This window comes from Vicia villosa, linkage group LG1 (assembly GCF_029867415.1).
Source record: "Vicia villosa cultivar HV-30 ecotype Madison, WI linkage group LG1, Vvil1.0, whole genome shotgun sequence".
Lineage (NCBI taxonomy): Eukaryota > Viridiplantae > Streptophyta > Magnoliopsida > Fabales > Fabaceae > Vicia > Vicia villosa.
In genome coordinates, this window is record NC_081180.1 from 26793222 (window position 1) to 26815519 (window position 22298).

At 39.5% G+C, this 22298-nt stretch overlaps 1 protein-coding gene across 5 annotated transcripts; it reads left to right on the forward strand.

The window, feature by feature from the left end:
* Window positions 1-217: 217 nt before the first annotated feature.
* LOC131632043 (uncharacterized) lies at window positions 218-22285 on the forward strand. 5 transcript variants are annotated; one of them, XM_058902834.1, is made up of 3 exons: window positions 218-13539; window positions 16149-16212; window positions 17521-22285. In XM_058902834.1, exon 3 carries the CDS (start codon window positions 20374-20376, stop codon window positions 22282-22284), a length of 1911 nt encoding a protein of 636 aa, XP_058758817.1. In that variant the 5' UTR covers window positions 218-13539; window positions 16149-16212; window positions 17521-20373; the 3' UTR covers window position 22285. The 5 variants fall into 5 exon arrangements, with proteins under 5 accessions (XP_058758817.1, XP_058758793.1, XP_058758800.1 ...); XM_058902810.1 differs by having other exon boundaries at window positions 218-17739; window positions 17900-22285; XM_058902817.1 differs by having other exon boundaries at window positions 218-16212.
* The last annotated feature ends 13 nt before the right edge of the window (window positions 22286-22298 follow it).

A 22298-nucleotide genomic window follows, 5' to 3' on the forward strand; every position in this document is an offset into this window, starting at 1 on the left:
GTAGAGGCAAGCAACCAATAAATTAGGTACATTCTAATTAACTGGTCTTTCATTTGATATGTTGGTTATTATTATAGTTAGTCGAAAATTACATTATTTTCATGGAAGAATGCAAACACGTTAATAATAACAAAAAACAGTGCAACTATACATTCTACATGTATGCATATGTTATATTTACTTTTCCCAGTTAAGTAAGGCAGACATCTGTTGCACCCCAAAATTTGCCCTCTTTATTTGAGATATAAGTTAATAATGACATTTATTTCGTCATTCAAAAACGGAAGAAAAATAATAAAGAGTTCTTGAGATGTTAAGGTAGTAAAGTGTGAAGAATGGTTTAAAACAGTGAAAGTACGAGAAAATTCACAAATACTATTTGGAAGGTGATATGAGTTAAGTTCCCGCGTTGTCCCCACTGTTTCGACGATATCTACAACTTTCGTGTTCGGCTCGGAAGCCAATTCTTTGAGGAAGGTCGTCAAATTTGCAAATTATTTGAGGTTTCGTAGTAAAAAACAGTGCTGAATGTAGGGTTTCGTGCCTCGGAAAATTCATATCTCCTAATCCGCCTGTCGGATTCGCTTGAAAATTTAACTGGAGCTCCGTGTCATCATTACCAAGATTTCATATGTTCGGACCATCGGCCGATTATGCACCAAAAGTGCCCAGCATTTTGAAGAACATTGTAATCTTTCGGTGAAAAGTGTGTTTTCGGGTATGTCGCGCCGAGTTCAAAAATTCATAACTTCTTCGATTTTTATCGTATGAAGTCCATTCCGGCGGCATTTTCTCGGAAATTTCGTTATCTTCGATTCTTCGTCACACATGCTAAGTCAGATTTCGAGCCGATGTTTGAGTTTTATCACGTTCTTTGAGCGGTACTCGCAAAATTCTGCACAGTCGCTCCAGATGAACCGATATTTCTCGTCATTCAAACGCGCATGATTTCCTCACCGTTTTTCGGATTGAGACGATTCTCGCGGCTACGAGTCACAAATTTGGTCATCTTCGCAGTGACGTTCGTTTTATTTCCAAATTTCGCACCGAGTCATATTTCCCCGAAAACGAGCAAAAAAGAGATACGTCGGGGGCATTTTTGACATTTCACCATTTAAACTATATATACTTTTTTCCCTCTTTTTCTCTCATAATTCCACTTTTACCAAAAATCACACAAACAACATTCAATTCTCTCTCCCTTCTCTCTAGAATCAAAATACAAAAAATTAAAAAAAACTCAAGAACGTGATGATGAAGATGATGAAGATCACCTAACTAAAACTCATTGCCTCGCCGATCGTCACCTTCTCATACTGCCGCTCTATACCGCTTGCCGATTGTCACTCCTTCTCCGTGACGTCAGTCAACGAGGATCCAAGCAACGCTGTCCGTCATCACCGTTCGACGACGCAACGCTGTCTGTCAAGCTTCTCTCGATCGTCGCCGTTCAAGCTTTGTTTTCGCAGCACTTCGTTCGGTTAGTTCTTCTTCAATTCTTGTGTTGACATGCTGAAGTAGATTTAATTATAGTTGTTGATGGAAAGAGTGATGTATAGACCTTATTTGTGCTTTGTGTAGTAGTAAATTGGCGTTACTATCAGTTGAGGTATCTTGAGAATTGGTGGAGATTTTTGATAATTTGTATGCGTAAGGCTTGCGTTGTTTTGGTTAGGAAATTTGCGAAAACGACGATGAAATTAATTGGCGGATGGCGTTGTTTAGTTAAAATTGTGTGAATCAATCAAAGCTTATATGAGAATTTGCTGTGCTTGAACCGAATGATGCGATGAACTGTGAAATGCTTCATGTTAAATCAGAAATGATACAGAGTATTAATAAAAAATATTGTTGGTGTGATAATGCTTGAAGTTGATTCGTGAAGGGAATAGATGGAAATTAAGTGTTGATTGATACATTGATTAGAGAAGAATATTATTGTTGAAATATGCATTCCATGTGTTTGCCTAAATGATTGTATGATTGTATGATTTTATTGTTTTTTGTTGATGACATTTAGTGTTAGAATAAAGCATGCTTGTGGTGCTCATAATCATTTAATCTTGTTGTTTTAAAAGTGTTGGTTTGAAGAAATTCATGAAAGTTTCGGTGGTGATTAAATGCTATCATTCTAAGCTTGTGCGTGAGTATGGTTAATGAATGTTCGGTAACAATATGATTGTGTAGTGTCAATGGAGTTCAAATATACATGCTGAAAATTGTGGTTGTGTTTGATGGATAATTGTTGGAAATGATAATGATAATTGTTGCATTTGTTGTAAGTTCTAGATTGTTGCAAATTAGTGATTGAGATAATTGTGAGATGATGTGATAAGGTGTTGGGAATTGCTTCATGAAGAAATCTGAATTGGAAATGTAGTTTGTCGATAGAGGGAAGCATGGTTTATGTGTGTATTTTTTTTTAGTTAAATGTGAAGTTTGATCTTACTTGATGATGTGCATATGCTGGAAATTTTGAGATGCCATTGCTTATACTAGTTCATGGAATAATCACAAACTATTAGTTGAAAAATGCTTGAGGAGGTTGTCACTGTTTGTGTTGCAAAGAATGTTGTTATGAAAGGTTCTATGTGCTAAAGGTGATTCGAAATGCTTGTTAATTGTGATATGGTCTCTTGTTGCTATTCTTGAACTTGAAGCCTTATGCATATTCCGTGGATTCTTAAGTCCTTTGTTTCGTGGAGTTACTTGTTGGATGATTTACAAACTTAAGGTACAATATTAAGGACTTGTTGTTTGTGCCACTTAAAAAAAAAACATGTCTTATGCCAACATTCCAATTTGTGTTTTGTATGCTCTCTTGTGTCCATCACCATGTATCAATATCTTGTGCTTATGTGTGTTTTTGTAACTTGTTGGGACTGTTATAGAGATCTTAAAGTGCAGAATTTTGGTTGGCATTGTTTGTGTCACATTTCATTTATTTTGCCTTATGAAAGTGCTTGGAAACTATGGGAATAAAATGTGGATGGGTTCTAATTGTTGATATGAGATATAACATGGTTTGTGAAGTTAATGGGGACTGTTTTTGAACATGAAAATGCAGTTTTTGTTTTGTTTATGTAGTTGTTGGTGCACTTCAATCATTTTGTTGATTCATGGGAATGTAGAAACTAAAAGAATTTGTGATGTATTTGGCTTATGATTGAGTTGTTGATACAAGATGGAAGTGAAGCTTATTTGAATGATTAATTGGTGTTATTAAGTGCTGAATTTTTTTCTGTTATGACATGCATGCTATTTTTTTTCTTTCTTTTTTAAATTTCGCAAACGGACGCGACGCGTTGGCTTTCATTGAATCTGTCATATCTTTCTTACCGCTTTGGATTTTTGCAAGTATGAATAGTGTTTCTTGAGTGGAATATGTTGTTTAGAACTGTTTGAAAGCGTTTATTTTCGGTTTTAGCCGACTTTTTTTACCGTTTTCGCTTCTGCCCCGTCTTGAAAGTCGCGCTTCCGGGCCGATTTTGTAAATTCTAATTGCATATTTGACTTCTTTAGCACGTTTTAAGCTTGCAATAAAATTTTGGATTAATTCTGACGAGTTTAGTTTTCACTGTTTTTACCCGGTTTTGCCGTTTCGGTGTACCGTTGTGCATGTAAATACTTGTGCTGGCTTCCGTAGTTTTAGTGTACATATTTGATTTGCTTTTGAATACTATCTCATGTTTCTTCTTATTCGCTTTTGTTATGTTTTCACTTTCTATTCCGTTATCCATTTCCGGTTTCAGCTTATAATTCAATAACGCAATTCCGATTGCGGTGTCTTGTTATCTCTAACGTGTGTGTTAGTATGCAAGGCAACATGGAGGCTCTGGTCGATGCCCGCTCTCGTGTTCCGCTTTATTTGTGGGACACGACATTTATTCTCTCTCTGATTCGCGTTTCTACACGCATCCTTTATCATTATACTTGCTTGTCCGGATTTCTGTTTCCCTTGCAGGTGTATGGTATTCGTTGTGCCCGATGCACACGTTGGCGCGTGATTTACTTTCATCGCGCCGAATCTTGATTGCTTATGCGGATTCTAATCGGAGTGCTGACATGTTTGCTGTTGCTTTTGCTAGCTCGCTCGCGGGATCCTAGTTTACTCGCTCTCTTCGCTTTAGTTTACGGATCATCATCCGTTTGGTATTGATTCCGTTTCATTTTACTTTTCTCGCACTTTATCGCTTTCTCGCATCATTCTTTAACATGAGAAGTAGGACCTAGACATGCATCTGGCCAAGCCCTCGAAAGAGGCTCTGTTTTTGTTGGTATGTTTACATTTGTGCTTTGCGGCAGGGAGTCACGGTGTAATAAGTCCTATATGGCACTCCGTTAAGTCCTCTTGGAAGGCACGCGGAAAGGGTTAGCAATCAACCCCCGCCTAGTCTCATCGAGTCTGTTCAGTATGCGCACGCTACGCGTTGCTTGCTTCTGAACCTGCACAAGATCTTGTTATCGAGTATGTCAGGAAAAGGGTTCATGTAGCCGGACCCCCGCCTTTCCTATAGCTCGCGTCGCTCGACGTTGATGCTCGGTGTACGCACGCACCATTTTCCTTTATGATCCGTGACGGCTTGGTTGCTGAGAGGGGTCCGCCCTCTTGTCTATGGCCCGATCATTTTCGCGAGGTCTAATGCTTGGTTGACTTGGGTTGAGCTGCTCCCCTTGGCTATGGCGGGACCGCTTTTCTACCATTCGGTCAGTACCGTTGGTTTGTTTGCTTCACGAGTGGATGCTCGTTTGTGTGATATACTTGTTTGCTTCCCTCTTCCCTCGTAGGTTGATAGTTTAGCTTAGACTTGTACCCTTTGTATGATAACATTAGGTAGCAAGCTTTCCCCCTTAGCTTAGGTTTTCCTCATGCATTCTTTAAAACACAAACCACACTCTTTGATTTTCTTTTCTTAAGAGCTTGTTATTTCCGCTCCATTCCCAAGCATAAGTCTCCAAAGGTCGAGCAGCGGAGTGTGAATGTAACTCGTTCACCTAAAAAACACAAAACAAACAGAAATTAGTTAGCCGAGCTACGGTAGCTCTGATTCTGCAAAACAGATACGTAGGCAGCGGGGTAGGGCCCGTGCGAGCATAATCCTTTCTTTTCCCTACATTATGCATTCATTTTAGTCCAGATTAGCGCAGCTTGCTTACACACCCATAGATTTAGACATTAGCGTGGATACCATCGAGTACGATGGGCGCGAGGGGTGCTAGCACCTTCCCCTCGCGTAACCGACTCCCTTACCCTTTTTCTCTGGTCGTGAGACCGTTGTTTTGTGGTTTGCTGGCATTCCATTCCTTTTCAGGATAAATATGTTAGTGGCGACTCTGTTAATTTTCGCGGTAGCGACAGCTGGCGACTCTGCTGGGGAAGTCTCGACCTATTGCGGGTCCGGACTTAGCGAGTTGATCCTAGCGCTTGTGTGTTTATCTTTGGGTGTTTTTACTGCTTTGCATATTATCTGTTTGCATTGCATTCTATGTGCGCTTTTACTTTTCTGCATCATATTCTGGACTGTCTGGATTTCTATCTGTGGGTGGGTGTTTCAAGAGGTAAAAGGCCCAATACCCAGGCTATGAGTGATACCATAGGAACTAGGAATAGAGTGGCCGTGACGGACAGAAGGCGTATGCCTGATTGATCTGATCACGTATCCACGGGCAGAGCTTGGTGGAATGAGGCAATATCGTATGATAGCGCCTACATTCGATCCTCTGTTGGCTTTTTGACCTACCTTGGCCTAGATTTACCCGTGAGTGGGGCGGGAATCAATCATTGATTAACAGGTACATTGATGGTGACTTTGGTTCTTGATCGAGGGTTACCGCTGTTCTTGTTCGAGGGTTACCATGGTTCTTGTTCGAGGGTTACTGTGGTTCTTGTTCGAGTGGTTTTGTTCCTGTTATGATGACTATGGTTCTGTTTCTATTGATTATGGCCCGTGATCTACGGGGAGTTCTGAATTGGTGCCGAACCTTTGAACCTGTGCCGTGTGATTTCTCAGTATCCCAGATATATCCAGTATTTCTGGTTCCCACCACTTTGCATCATTGCATATTTACTTTCCAAAAAATGATGTACAAAAAATAACTAGCATACATGTTCCTTCCATTTCCAAGGAATCATATCTGTGAGCCTCGTGTCGAGCTTTTCCATCTTTTGTTTGCCAAAAATCAAAACACGAGAATTCCTTGGGAATTGAATGAACATGGCATTGCATTCATATCATGCATCTCATACATTTCATGCATAACAGATGTTCTGGATCGAGGATTTCTTATTCAGACTTGGTACTCTCACCAGACTCAAAGACTTCACTTGTTCTTACTGTGTGTTCAGAGATTAGTCATGAAACAACTTTATGGGGTGACCAAGAAGAAAGCTCAGTTTGGGGTTCTTTTTGAAGGATTGTCTTATGCTCATTTGCTTCCATGCTTGCTTTATTTGCAATTGGTTAAGCTCCATAATGTGTTGATGTCTACAGATCCTCTGCTTGATGATGATGACACTAGGTGTGAATTCTATTCTGGGGCACCTGGTCGTGATGTTACTATCTGCAAGTCTTTGAAATTGCTTGGGGCTCCCGCACGAGGGATAAGCAAGACATTGTCTATCTTGAGCATTGCACCATTTGCATTGCTCGAATCCCTAATGCACTTACAGATTCCGTGTGACTTCGCCAGAATCTTCTGCCAGATAGTAATCAAGAGTGATCTGCAAAGGCACCTCTCATCCTCAAGGTTCTGTTTCATATCCAGAGTCACCTCCTCCTCTTCACGGAGTTTCCTTTCCAGTAACATTTTCTTGTCAACAGAGGCAAAAAGAATGTGAGAAACAAGCTGATTTGATCATGACGCCTTTGTGTCTAGTTGCATCCCTGCTTGTTGGAATTTCAGTTGGTTCAGATTCGTGCTTTGGTCTTCATCACCACTGATAGCTCTCTTGATTTCAATGACAATACTTGGTGTTTTCCATTCTCGGGGGACCTGATCATAATGTCAAGTCTTACAAGGTGTTGAGGTACAAAGAGTCCAGAACTTGCGCGATGCAGAGATGTTTGAGTTTATTCATAACGGTTTCCACCGGTTAATTCCATTTCATGCGCCACAAGTAGAATGTTTGATCCTCCTCAAGGGGTAACTCATGAGAATCACTTGCAATCTCTACTTCCAAAGGCTTACTTCCTAACAGCTGTTGTGTGTTCCAAGTCGTGACTTTGATGGCCAAGCGGCAGAGGTTATTGTTGTTCGCCGATAGTAATACAAGTTTCCTCCATTCATGATGGTGTTTTCTGTTTCAGCAGCCATATTTAGGGCTCCCGACTGAGGGATAAGCAAGACTCCGTGTTCTTGAGTTCGCATCTTTGGCAGCTCAAACCCCTAAAGCATTCGCAAACTCCAGTCGCTGTTTTTTTGGGGCTCCCGACCGAGGGATAAGCAAGACGCCTTGTATCTTGAGTTTGTGCACCACTGGCACAACTCAAATCCCTAAAGCTGAGCACTTACAACTTTCATATGGCCTCGCCAAAATCTTCTTCCAGGAAGTGATCTAAAGTGTTCTAAAGTAGTGCTTGGTGTGCTTTCCACTCTGGGGGCACTTGGTTATCTGATTGAAGACTGTAAGTCGCTAAAAGATAAGATTCAAGACCTGATTGATTCAAAGGCTGTCACATTTGCACCTGAAGTCCAGAATTGAAGTTCTCCTTTGACTCACTGGATCTTTTGAAGCAATAAGTCCATACGGAGAGGATCTCCTCAATGTTGGCATTTCTTAAATCATCTTGCATGTTCATGTTTAAGCCTTCTTGCTTTGTTCAATATTGTTGCATGCAATACTTGTTTGTTTTTGAACTATAATAATAATGCATTGAATATGTTTGTCTTGAAAAAATCCATTCGCTTTTGCTCTTATATGTTTTTCTACGCTTTTTGTGATACTCAACTCTTGTTAATAAAGCATGATAAATCTAAAGGGAGAATGATGAACATAATACCAATAACCTCAAATGGTATGCTTTTGAGTAAAACCCTGTTGATGATGTACAGGCATTGTTTCATATTCCTAAACACTGGAGATATAAGGGAGTGAAACCTTTGTTAACCCCTCTGAGCCTTCGAAGTAGGAGTTTCTTTTCTATGTAGAAAAAACCCTTATTTTAACCCTGGGGCAGGGTAGTATTCAGTTGACCTGATCGAGCATTCAAAATTCATCAGGAGCACACATCTAAGGATACAATAATGGCTATCTTTAAAAAGATTGAGGAAATTCAAATCCACAACGGTTATCCCTCACCTCAGGAGGTCGAGACATCAAAATTATCCCTCACATCAGGAGGTCAAGATCGAATAATTCAAAGCCGTTGTGGTTTATCCCTCACATCAAGAGGTCAAAATATGACGATACTACAATGGTAATTCTTCATCTATCAAAGACTCAGGCAGTCACTATGCGTTTCCAACAATTCAGAGATTCAGGATCACACGACTTGTTCAAAAAAAAAAGAGGAAAAAAAAGAATGAAAAAGAAAAAGCCCGCTAAGTCAACAACTTGAAAACAAGTGACTTAGGAAAAAGTTAGGGCATCCCGCTGGACATCCAACTCAAAATTCAAAAGAATTTGTCCAGACAAAAATTAGGGATACAAGAAAAAAAAGCGAAAGCAAAACAAGGATTACAAAATAAGAATCCTCATCAAAAGAACAAGTCGTGTGATCAGACACCAAAAACAAAAGGTAAAGTGGATGTCGTGTCCAAATACCTCATTGATTCCTCAATCATTCCAAATTCCTCTTGAAAGATGAATGCTCGTGTCAAGTTAGCTGAACTTAGGATTGGAGAACATCATGAAGGGGGTGGGCACCAAATATTTTGAGCCTAAAAATCCTTTTTTCTAAAAACCGTGAACCTGGCCACGTTACAACCCTTAAAAGTCCTAATTGAAGCAGGGTTGATTTGAAAGCAGACTGTACAAGAGAATACGGTAAGCTGACTCCTAGGAGATCCGCTAAGCGCTTGAGTTGGTATCACACCATCTTTCTTTCATAAAAAATCGATGTTACGACATCCTTTCAAAAAGTTTCTTTTAACTTCAAGACAAACATACTCTTTGCATTAGAATTATATTTCTCATAATAAACATTCTTTGCATATGAACAAGTTCTTGACATCAAGAAAGTTTCCACAATGAACTTCAGATGAAATGTTCTATCCTTCCGAAGGACAGGTTGTCTTTAGAACTCCGTTGAGCAGAGGCAGCAATATTTCAAATTCTGATCACCCTTAGGGGCACAGAAGCGTTTGATTACTCTATCGAGTAAGTTTTCAATCAATCTGAGGCAATCAGGTCAAGATTCTAAGAATCTCTCAAAGTGCTAAGCAATCAGGGGCATTCACCCAAGCGTAGTCGAAGCTACTTCCAACACTGGTCAATCAGGGCATGGTGCCAAAAGTCATGATACTCGGGCAAGTCAGTTTGATATGAACGGATACCAGAAGGTCCTTACAAGACGAAACTCTTCAAAGTCCCTATCAGCTGGGGCAAGGCACTATGCATTGGCATTTTATCCTAATCAGGAGGTGTTCAGTTTAAGTTCAGGTGTGAGCTAAACAACTTATGAACTCGAATACCGTCGAGAAGTCAGGGTCGTAATCCTTAACATTGATCTGAGACTGAAAGTCCAATACTTATTGGCATCCTCACAATCATACGAATATGCAGAACACTATGAAAGCCAATGCCTGTTTGGTCCCTTTGAAGTCAACACTTGCTTGACCCTTAAGCCCACTTCCAGGTGGCATTCTCTTGGAGAATCAATGCCTGTTTGATACTCTGGCCGATACTTGTTTGGTGTTCTAATCACTGCTTGCCTGTCAACTCATTGAATCCATTGCCTGTATGGAAAGTTTCAAAGCCAAGATGTCTGACAATCTGTTTGCTCTTGCATTTTCCTATTGTGGGTGAGCATCACTATCCTCTGCCATGTGAGGAAATCCCAAAGATGTCATGCTATATCCTGGAGCATTTTCATTTGTTTGTCTCGCAGGTACGTCCTTGCAAGCGCTTCGTATCAGCATATCAACGGACCAAATCATGAGAGATTCTCACTCCCTAGCCGAGTGCTTCATAACGAGATATTCTCATTCCCCAGCGGAGTGCATTCAGATGAGACTTTCTTGGTTCCAAGATTCTCATATCCCCAGTAAAGCACGTCTCGATGCATTCTCCGTGCATCTGAAGTCTTATTCCCCGGTGGAATATTTTCTCCCCAGTTGAATCATGATTGAATGGTATCTAATTCCCCAGCAAGCTCTTAATGAGGTTCCTTTCCCGAATGCCTCATTTTCCCCAGCAGAGTGTTTCTCTCCCCAACAGATTGACCTGTTTTCCCCAGGAGAGTCATCTTATTCCCCAGTGGAATGGTCTTAACAAAGGTTCTTATGCTAAGTTCCTTATCCCCAGCGGATCTCTCATCTCCTCAGTGGATCGTTATGCAGAAGTATTCATCTTCCCCACTGAATCTTTCCTCAGCAGAGGTTCACATGTATCCTCAACATAATCTGTTTCCGTCAAGGATTTCTCCAGCGGAATGCGTTCCACGCAAGCAAGTTGGTTACTCTCCATCAGAGTTGTCTCCATGACTTGCTCTTATCTCTTCATCCCCAGTATGTCGAGAATTTGCTTCTCCAGTGAAGTTGCATGGGTCTTCCCCAAGCAGTTAAGTGGGATGTTCATATCTTCAAGCAAGATTTGTTCCCCAACCAGAGCTCGCATCCAAATTTGATCGTCTCCAGCAGATTTCTGATTCATCTCTGTCAGCTCGTAGTTCGTGACTTCTAGTCACTCATCTTGTCCTCCCCGCAGAGTTCTATAATCTCTCCAGGACTTCTTCAGCAATTCAGTGCTCCTCCGTTGTCTCCCCAAGCAACGTTCGAATCATGCATCATTTGCATTGCATTCTCAAAAGCGTATAGCGTCTTCCTTCTCGGAAACGTTATTCCATACACATTCATACATACATCATGCATAAACCATATCATATCTGTTGTTTCTTTCTACAGGAAAGTTATCCAGATTCAAATGCTCCCTAGAGAGCAATATTCGCCTAGTCATTACAGGCGCTTATCCTGATGTTTTGAATCAGACGAGGATTGTTCTACTTATTTTCTGGCACAACTCAGATCAGTTCAAAGACATTCCTATTCCCGATGCCCCCAGATCGGTGGAAGATATTTGTTCCTATTCCTGATAAATCAGACTTTCAGTTGAAGGAACCGCCTCCGGATCTCCCAAGATCTTCCGAAGGAGCAAGCCCTCTGATACATCAGATCAGTTGGAAATATCTACTCCCTGACGATTTAGTTCGTTCAGAAGAAGAAACTCGTTTGCCCAGTCCTGATACCTTACTATCAGTTGAGGACGTTTTCTTTACCCGACGTACACAGTTCGGAAGAAACATCTGTTCCTATCCTAATATTCAGATTCAGATTAGTTGAAGGAACCGCCTCCGGATCCCCGTGGTCTTACGAAGGAGCAAGCCACTGATATCATCAGATCAGATGGAGATGTTTGCCTGATTGACTTTTTCATTCAGATGAAGATTGTCCTACTTATTTTCTGGCATCATGCCCAGATCAGTTTAAAGGCATTCTTTCCCCGGCGTACACAGTTCGGAAGAGATATTGTTCCTATCCTGATTACCAGTTCAGTTGAAGGAACCGCCTCCGGATCCCCGTGGTCTTACGAAGGAGCTAGCCGCTAATTCCCAGATTAGTAGGAATATCTACCTGATGATTTAATTGCATCAGAAGAGATGTCTGCCCAGATTCCCAGATCATGATTCCCAGATCAGAGATACTTATTACCCGTTGATATTCAGATCAACCGATGTATCTCCTTCGATTCCCAGATCGACCTAAGACATCTATCCCGATGCATGTTCGGAGACATCTGCTACGTCTGATATTCAGATCAGTCGAGATGTTCCTTCTCTTGATGCCCAGATCATTTGAAGTATTTTCCCCTGCTTGTGGGTGCCCGTTCCCTCTTATCACAAGTTGGAGCATATTTATTATCCAGATCAATTGAAGTTTTTTCTCCCTGCTTGCGGGGTGGTACATTCCTTCTTATCACAAGACGGAATCTTCTATTGATCAAGAGTGCAAATTTTCGAGTTCATTCTGGTATTCAATCTCCTTCCACCTCAACTGTTCGAAACTTTCGTTTCTCACTCGCCAGGTTCAAGAAGTTTGAATAGGGGCAGCTGTTGCACCCCAAAATTTGCCCTCTTTATTTGAGATATAAGTTAATAATGACATTTATTTCGTCATTCAAAAACGGAAGAAAAATAATAAAGAGTTCTTGAGATGTTAAGGTAGTAAAGTGTGAAGAATGGTTTAAAACAGTGAAAGTACGAGAAAATTCACAAATACTATTTGGAAGGTGATATGAGTTAAGTTCCCGCGTTGTCCCCACTGTTTCGACGATATCTACAACTTTCGTGTTCGGCTCGGAAGCCAATTCTTTGAGGAAGGTCGTCAAATTTGCAAATTATTTGAGGTTTCGTAGTAAAAAACAGTGCTGAATGTAGGGTTTCGTGCCTCGGAAAATTCATATCTCCTAATCCGCCTGTCGGATTCGCTTGAAAATTTAACTGGAGCTCCGTGTCATCATTACCAAGATTTCATATGTTCGGACCATCGGCCGATTATGCACCAAAAGTGCCCAGCATTTTGAAGAACATTGTAATCTTTCGGTGAAAAGTGTGTTTTCGGGTATGTCGCGCCGAGTTCAAAAATTCATAACTTCTTCGATTTTTATCGTATGAAGTCCATTCCGGCGGCATTTTCTCGGAAATTTCGTTATCTTCGATTCTTCGTCACACATGCTAAGTCAGATTTCGAGCCGATGTTTGAGTTTTATCACGTTCTTTGAGCGGTACTCGCAAAATTCTGCACAGTCGCTCCAGATGAACCGATATTTCTCGTCATTCAAACGCGCATGATTTCCTCACCGTTTTTCGGATTGAGACGATTCTCGCGGCTACGAGTCACAAATTTGGTCATCTTCGCAGTGACGTTCGTTTTATTTCCAAATTTCGCACCGAGTCATATTTCCCCGAAAACGAGCAAAAAAGAGATACGTCGGGGGCATTTTTGACATTTCACCATTTAAACTATATATACTTTTTTCCCTCTTTTTCTCTCATAATTCCACTTTTACCAAAAATCACACAAACAACATTCAATTCTCTCTCCCTTCTCTCTAGAATCAAAATACAAAAAATTAAAAAAAACTCAAGAACGTGATGATGAAGATGATGAAGATCACCTAACTAAAACTCATTGCCTCGCCGATCGTCACCTTCTCATACTGCCGCTCTATACCGCTTGCCGATTGTCACTCCTTCTCCGTGACGTCAGTCAACGAGGATCCAAGCAACGCTGTCCGTCATCACCGTTCGACGACGCAACGCTGTCTGTCAAGCTTCTCTCGATCGTCGCCGTTCAAGCTTTGTTTTCGCAGCACTTCGTTCGGTTAGTTCTTCTTCAATTCTTGTGTTGACATGCTGAAGTAGATTTAATTATAGTTGTTGATGGAAAGAGTGATGTATAGACCTTATTTGTGCTTTGTGTAGTAGTAAATTGGCGTTACTATCAGTTGAGGTATCTTGAGAATTGGTGGAGATTTTTGATAATTTGTATGCGTAAGGCTTGCGTTGTTTTGGTTAGGAAATTTGCGAAAACGACGATGAAATTAATTGGCGGATGGCGTTGTTTAGTTAAAATTGTGTGAATCAATCAAAGCTTATATGAGAATTTGCTGTGCTTGAACCGAATGATGCGATGAACTGTGAAATGCTTCATGTTAAATCAGAAATGATACAGAGTATTAATAAAAAAATATTGTTGGTGTGATAATGCTTGAAGTTGATTCGTGAAGGGAATAGATGGAAATTAAGTGTTGATTGATACATTGATTAGAGAAGAATATTATTGTTGAAATATGCATTCCATGTGTTTGCCTAAATGATTGTATGATTGTATGATTTTATTGTTTTTTGTTGATGACATTTAGTGTTAGAATAAAGCATGCTTGTGGTGCTCATAATCATTTAATCTTGTTGTTTTAAAAGTGTTGGTTTGAAGAAATTCATGAAAGTTTCGGTGGTGATTAAATGCTATCATTCTAAGCTTGTGCGTGAGTATGGTTAATGAATGTTCGGTAACAATATGATTGTGTAGTGTCAATGGAGTTCAAATATACATGCTGAAAATTGTGGTTGTGTTTGATGGATAATTGTTGGAAATGATAATGATAATTGTTGCATTTGTTGTAAGTTCTAGATTGTTGCAAATTAGTGATTGAGATAATTGTGAGATGATGTGATAAGGTGTTGGGAATTGCTTCATGAAGAAATCTGAATTGGAAATGTAGTTTGTCGATAGAGGGAAGCATGGTTTATGTGTGTATTTTTTTTTAGTTAAATGTGAAGTTTGATCTTACTTGATGATGTGCATATGCTGGAAATTTTGAGATGCCATTGCTTATACTAGTTCATGGAATAATCACAAACTATTAGTTGAAAAATGCTTGAGGAGGTTGTCACTGTTTGTGTTGCAAAGAATGTTGTTATGAAAGGTTCTATGTGCTAAAGGTGATTCGAAATGCTTGTTAATTGTGATATGGTCTCTTGTTGCTATTCTTGAACTTGAAGCCTTATGCATATTCCGTGGATTCTTAAGTCCTTTGTTTCGTGGAGTTACTTGTTGGATGATTTACAAACTTAAGGTACAATATTAAGGACTTGTTGTTTGTGCCACTTAAAAAAAAAACATGTCTTATGCCAACATTCCAATTTGTGTTTTGTATGCTCTCTTGTGTCCATCACCATGTATCAATATCTTGTGCTTATGTGTGTTTTTGTAACTTGTTGGGACTGTTATAGAGATCTTAAAGTGCAGAATTTTGGTTGGCATTGTTTGTGTCACATTTCATTTATTTTGCCTTATGAAAGTGCTTGGAAACTATGGGAATAAAATGTGGATGGGTTCTAATTGTTGATATGAGATATAACATGGTTTGTGAAGTTAATGGGGACTGTTTTTGAACATGAAAATGCAGTTTTTGTTTTGTTTATGTAGTTGTTGGTGCACTTCAATCATTTTGTTGATTCATGGGAATGTAGAAACTAAAAGAATTTGTGATGTATTTGGCTTATGATTGAGTTGTTGATACAAGATGGAAGTGAAGCTTATTTGAATGATTAATTGGTGTTATTAAGTGCTGAATTTTTTTCTGTTATGACATGCATGCTATTTTTTTTCTTTCTTTTTTAAATTTCGCAAACGGACGCGACGCGTCGGCTTTCATTGAATCTGTCATATCTTTCTTACCGCTTTGGATTTTTGCAAGTATGAATAGTGTTTCTTGAGTGGAATATGTTGTTTAGAACTGTTTGAAAGCGTTTATTTTCGGTTTTAGCCGACTTTTTTTACCGTTTTCGCTTCTGCCCCGTCTTGAAAGTCGCGCTTCCGGGCCGATTTTGTAAATTCTAATTGCATATTTGACTTCTTTAGCACGTTTTAAGCTTGCAATAAAATTTTGGATTAATTCTGACGAGTTTAGTTTTCACTGTTTTTACCCGGTTTTGCCGTTTCGGTGTACCGTTGTGCATGTAAATACTTGTGCTGGCTTCCGTAGTTTTAGTGTACATATTTGATTTGCTTTTGAATACTATCTCATGTTTCTTCTTATTCGCTTTTGTTATGTTTTCACTTTCTATTCCGTTATCCATTTCCGGTTTCAGCTTATAATTCAATAACGCAATTCCGATTGCGGTGTCTTGTTATCTCTAACGTGTGTGTTAGTATGCAAGGCAACATGGAGGCTCTGGTCGATGCCCGCTCTCGTGTTCCGCTTTATTTGTGGGACACGACATTTATTCTCTCTCTGATTCGCGTTTCTACACGCATCCTTTATCATTATACTTGCTTGTCCGGATTTCTGTTTCCCTTGCAGGTGTATGGTATTCGTTGTGCCCGATGCACACGTTGGCGCGTGATTTACTTTCATCGCGCCGAATCTTGATTGCTTATGCGGATTCTAATCGGAGTGCTGACATGTTTGCTGTTGCTTTTGCTAGCTCGCTCGCGGGATCCTAGTTTACTCGCTCTCTTCGCTTTAGTTTACGGATCATCATCCGTTTGGTATTGATTCCGTTTCATTTTACTTTTCTCGCACTTTATCGCTTTCTCGCATCATCCTTTAACATGAGAAGTAGGACCTAGACATGCATCTGGCCAAGCCCTCGAAAGAGGCTCTGTTTTTGTTGGTATGTTTACATTTGTGCTTTGCGGCAGGGAGTCACGGTGTAATAAGTCCTATATGGCACTCCGTTAAGTCCTCTTGGAAGGCACGCGGAAAGGGTTAGCAATCAACCCCCGCCTAGTCTCATCGAGTCTGTTCAGTATGCGCACGCTACGCGTTGCTTGCTTCTGAACCTGCACAAGATCTTGTTATCGAGTATGTCAGGAAAAGGGTTCATGTAGCCGGACCCCCGCCTTTCCTATAGCTCGCGTCGCTCGACGTTGATGCTCGGTGTACGCACGCACCATTTTCCTTTATGATCCGTGACGGCTTGGTTGCTGAGAGGGGTCCGCCCTCTTGTCTATGGCCCGATCATTTTCGCGAGGTCTAATGCTTGGTTGACTTGGGTTGAGCTGCTCCCCTTGGCTATGGCGGGACCGCTTTTCTACCATTCGGTCAGTACCGTTGGTTTGTTTGCTTCACGAGTGGATGCTCGTTTGTGTGATATACTTGTTTGCTTCCCTCTTCCCTCGTAGGTTGATAGTTTAGCTTAGACTTGTACCCTTTGTATGATAACATTAGGTAGCAAGCTTTCCCCCTTAGCTTAGGTTTTCCTCATGCATTCTTTAAAACACAAACCACACTCTTTGATTTTCTTTTCTTAAGAGCTTGTTATTTCCGCTCCATTCCCAAGCATAAGTCTCCAAAGGTCGAGCAGCGGAGTGTGAATGTAACTCGTTCACCTAAAAAACACAAAACAAACAGAAATTAGTTAGCCGAGCTACGGTAGCTCTGATTCTGCAAAACAGATACGTAGGCAGCGGGGTAGGGCCCGTGCGAGCATAATCCTTTCTTTTCCCTACATTATGCATTCATTTTAGTCCAGATTAGCGCAGCTTGCTTACACACCCATAGATTTAGACATTAGCGTGGATACCATCGAGTACGATGGGCGCGAGGGGTGCTAGCACCTTCCCCTCGCGTAACCGACTCCCTTACCCTTTTTCTCTGGTCGTGAGACCGTTGTTTTGTGGTTTGCTGGCATTCCATTCCTTTTCAGGATAAATATGTTAGTGGCGACTCTGTTAATTTTCGCGGTAGCGACAACATCCAGGAAAATAATGTAATATAGTTTTTAGATATCGTAGCTGCTCATTTAATAAATGATTATTTTGTTTAATTGGTTCATTCTGTTTTTTTGGATATAGACCTGCATTTAACAGACAATAAATTGAAAAACTTGACGCTCATTGCCATTGAGGACATGTTGCAGTCCAATCGAAGAAGCTTGCATGAGTTTAAGGATATGCCATATCCCGACTCATATGTCACAAGAGACATTGGCAACCGTCTGATTTATGACGAACGCGATTACAACGTTAATGACGAAAGAAAAAATTTCACATCTCTGTTCAAAGCACTCACAGGTTATCATACAAAATACTCGATATTATTTGCAACTCTATTACGTTATTACTGTTAGAACAAGATTTGTTCTGATCAATTATCTTAGTTTTGATGATAACAATAATATGAATTTTGCTTAAGATAATATGGTACTCTAATCCAATGCAATTTCCTTTTCAGGAAATATATATAGAGTATGCATAAATCAGCGCTCAGAAGCTTTGTCTCAAATGGTTCAGCATGCAACATCAGAACATGGTCTGGCAAGACATCAGAAGATGGTCGAAGCAGAATCAGAACATGGGTCTATGGAAGCATCAGAAGAACAAGAGATCAGAAGCACTGAAGTTCTGATGGTATCACGCTCAGAAGCACTTCAAGGTCAGAAGATCAGAAGATGCTATGCACCAAGCTGTTTGACTCTGATGATAATCAAACGTTGTATTCACAAACATCAGATCAGAAGAAAGTACAAGTGGCAGGCTACGCTGACTGACAAAAGGAACGTTAGAAGCTATTAAAGGCAACGTCAGTAGACACAGCGTGAACAAGGCTCGAGGTAGTTGACAAAAGCGTATAACATTAAATGCGATGCTGTACGGAACACGCAAAGCATTAAATGCACTCAACGGTCATCTTCTCAAACGCCTATATATATGAAGTTCTGATGAGAAGCAAGGTTAACGATTCTGCACCAAAAACAACTCATATCAACTTGCTGAAACTCTGTTCAAATCAAAACTCAGAATCTTCATCTTCATCAAAGCTCACTACATTGCTGTTGTAATATCTTAGTGAGATTAAGCTTAAACTTTAAGAGAAATATCACTGTTGTGATTATAGCTTTTTAGAAGCATTGTAAAACTCTTAGAAAGATTACATTAAGTTGTAAGGAACTAGAGTGATCAAGTGTTGATCAGGATACTCTAGGAAGTCTTAGCTTGTGTCTAAGCAGTTGTAATTAGAGTGATCACGTGGTGGTCAGGATACTCTAAGAAAGTCTTAGCTTGTGTCTAAGCAGTTGTTCCTGGAGTGATCAGGTTGTGATCAGGATACTCTAGAAGACTTAGTTGCGGACTAAGTGGAAAACCATTGTAATCCGTGCGATTAGTGGATTAAATCCTCAGTTGAGGTAAATCATCTCTGCGGGGGTGGACTGGAGTAGTTTAGTTAACAACGAACCAGGATAAAAATAACTGTGCAATTTATTTTTATCTGTCAAGTTTTTAAAACTACACTTATTCAAACCCCCCCTTTCTAAGTGTTTTTCTATCCTTCAATTGGCATCAGAGCGCCGGTTCTAAGGTGCAAGCACTTAACCGTGTTTAGAAAAGATTCAGGAAGAGAAAAACGCTTCATTAAAAGATGGCTGGTGAATCTCAAGCAAATCCAACTCCATCTACATCTGGCTCTGTTGTCAAACTCGCGAGTCTACTCAGACTCGTAAAGGGTTCGTAGACTCGACTCGCAAAATCGACTCGTAAACTCGTACGAGTCTATGGAAAATTAAAATTACTTTAAAAAACCTATAAGTGATACATATATGACACACTCCTATATTTTTAAACTTGTAAATCCCTCATATATGACACAAATATATATAATAGAACACCTATTAACATTAAAACTTAAATGTCATACTTCATAACAAATTTGTTAGCAAAAAGAAATCGACAATAAAACAAAAAAAATAGCAAAGTATGTAGTTAAAGACTTATAGTACTAAAATCTTGTCAATTGCTACTACATAAAGGGAAAAAACACAAAACATATATGCTAATGGCTTCCAACATCGAAAACTCTAGTAAAATCATCACCACCAATATCATCACCAACTTCTTCATCGGTATCTTGAGTATCATCATCAAACTCTACCCTAGATAAAACATCTTCTTAATCATTAGCCAATGTTAAATTTTTTGATGTTCCACTTCCACCTAATTCAACATTTCCACCACCACCACTTCACAACATTAGTAACAACAACATCATCTTCCACAATATTACTAATAATAACATCATCTTGCTCAACATTAAATTTAATTTGCATATTTTCTTCATTAGGATCTTAAGTTATCCATTCATACTCTAAATGAATATCTTCAAATGAACGAACAACACTCTTCGCTTTTCCTTTTCTACTTTTCAATTTCAAATTGCACATGAAATAAACTAAATTATTTATTTATGCAACTTATTTCTTCTCTTGGAATGAACTTGCAAAGCAAATAACAATTCAACTCAATGTTTCTAAAAAATAAAAATCAAATCTATAAACAAACAAATAATAATTCATTACCATTTTAAAGGAACTCCAATTTTGTTCACGACCATATGAGCTGCAAGTTAAGCTTCAAACACGAATTGCAAGCCTCTTTAATTTTGTAGTCATATCTCCATGGAAATACCGTACAAGAGACTAGGAGAGAGACTTTCTAATTCTCATACAAGCAAAAAAATAAGGTTTTTTTTTAAAATAAAAGAAAATATTCTGGGGAATTTGGGCCTTTTTTGGTTTAAAACAAACAAAATAAAAAATACTGATAGACTCGTAAACTCGTGATAGACTCGCGAGTCCATACGAGTTTATGCGAGTCTACCCATGTCTACTTGAGTCTATCAAAAAACGATTCTATGTGTGAGTCTACTCGTTTATGCTTCCTAGACTCGTAAACTCGTACGAGTTTACGAGTCTACCCGCGAGTTTGACAACCATGTCTGCTGAGCAACACAATGGAAACAATGGTTATACTAGACCACCAGTATTTGATGGTGAAAACTTTGAATACTGGAAAGATAAACTGGAAAGTTACTTTCTTGGTCTAGATGGTGATCTATGGGATCTTCTGATGGATGGTTACAAACATCCAGTAAATGCCAGAGGCGTAAAGCTGACAAGGCAAGAAATGAATGATGATCAGAAAAAGCTTTTCAGGAATCATCATAAATGCAGAACTGTTTTGCTGAATGCTATCTCTCATGCTGAGTATGAGAAGATATCTAACAGGGAAACGGCCTATGACATATATGAGTCCTTGAAAATGACTCATGAAGGAAATGCTCAAGTCAAGGAGACTAAAGCTCTAGCTTTAATCCAGAAGTATGAAGCCTTCAAGATGGAGGATGATGAAGACATTGAAAAGATGTTTTCAAGATTTCAAACTTTGACTGCTGGATTGAGAGTTCTTGACAAAGGCTACACCAAGGCTGATCATGTAAAGAAGATTATCAGAATTTTGCCCAGAAGATGGGGCCCAATGGTGACTGCATTCAAGATTGCAAAGAATCTGAATGAAGTTTCTTTGGAAGAGCTTATCAGTGCCTTGAGAAGCCATGAAATTGAGCTGGACGCAAATGAGCCTCAGAAGAAAGGTAAGTCTATTGCATTAAAATCAAATATCAAAAAATGCACTAACGCTTTTCAGGCAAGAGAAGAAGATTCTGAAGAATCAGAATCTGAAGAAGAAGATGAACTGTCCTTGATCTCCAGAAGGCTAAATCAACTCTGGAAGAACAGGCATAGGAAGTTCAGAGGCGTCAGAAGTTCAAAGAAATTTGAACGTGGAGAATCTTCTGATGACAGAAGATCTGACAAGAAGAAGGCTGTCTGCTATGAGTGCAATGAGCCTGGACATTACAAGAATGAGTGTCCGAAACTTCAGAAGGAGAATCCCAAGAAGAAGTTTCATAAGAAGAAAGGTCTTATGGCAACCTGGGATGAATCAGAAGTTGATTCAGACTCTGAAGATGAGCAGGCCAACTGTGCGCTGATGGCGACAGAAGATGACGGATCAGAATCTACATCAGAATCAGATTCTGAAGAGGTATTTTCTGAACTTACTAGAGATGAGTTAGTTTCCAGTCTAACAGAACTTCTGGAATACAAGTCTCAGATTAGTCTCAAATACAAAAAACTGAGAAAGCTATTTGAATTTGAAACTAAGAAGCTTGAGTTGGAAAATTCTGAATTAAAAGAAAAACTTTTAAAATTATCCAATAATGTTGGATCTCCTTCTGATTCAGAAAAATCCACTCCTAGTTTAAACCATATTCTGAAAGAATATGATTTAAGTTTCAGGAAGTTCTTATCTAGAAGCATAGGCAGAAGTCAACTTGCTTCTATGATATATGCTGTGTCTGGAAATAAAAGAGTAGGCATTGGTTATGAGGGTGAAACCCCATACAAACTTGAACATGTTGATAAGATGAAAATCACATACAAGCCATTGTATGATGAGTTCAAGTATGACCACTCCCATGATATTAGGCACACATCACATGCACAAAGCTTTCACATTACACACACCAAAAAGCATGTGACACAACCTAGGAAATATCATGAAACTCACATTAAGAATCATCATGCTATTTCTCATACTGCTTACAATGTTAAACCCAAGTTCAACCAGAACTTGAAGAGAACTAACAAGAAAGGACCCAAGAAGATGTGGGTACCTAAGGATAAGATCATTCCTATTGCAGATATCCTTGGCTGCAAAAAGGACAAAGCACAACATGTCATGGTTGTTGCACCCCAAAATTTGCCCTCTTTATTTGAGCTATAAGTTAATAATGACGT

Bases quoted from the DNA above. Each gene is read 5' to 3' on its own strand.
- LOC131632043 (XM_058902810.1), top strand. From the start codon at position 20,374: ATGCTTCCTAGACTCGTAAACTCGTACGAGTTTACGAGTCTACCCGCG.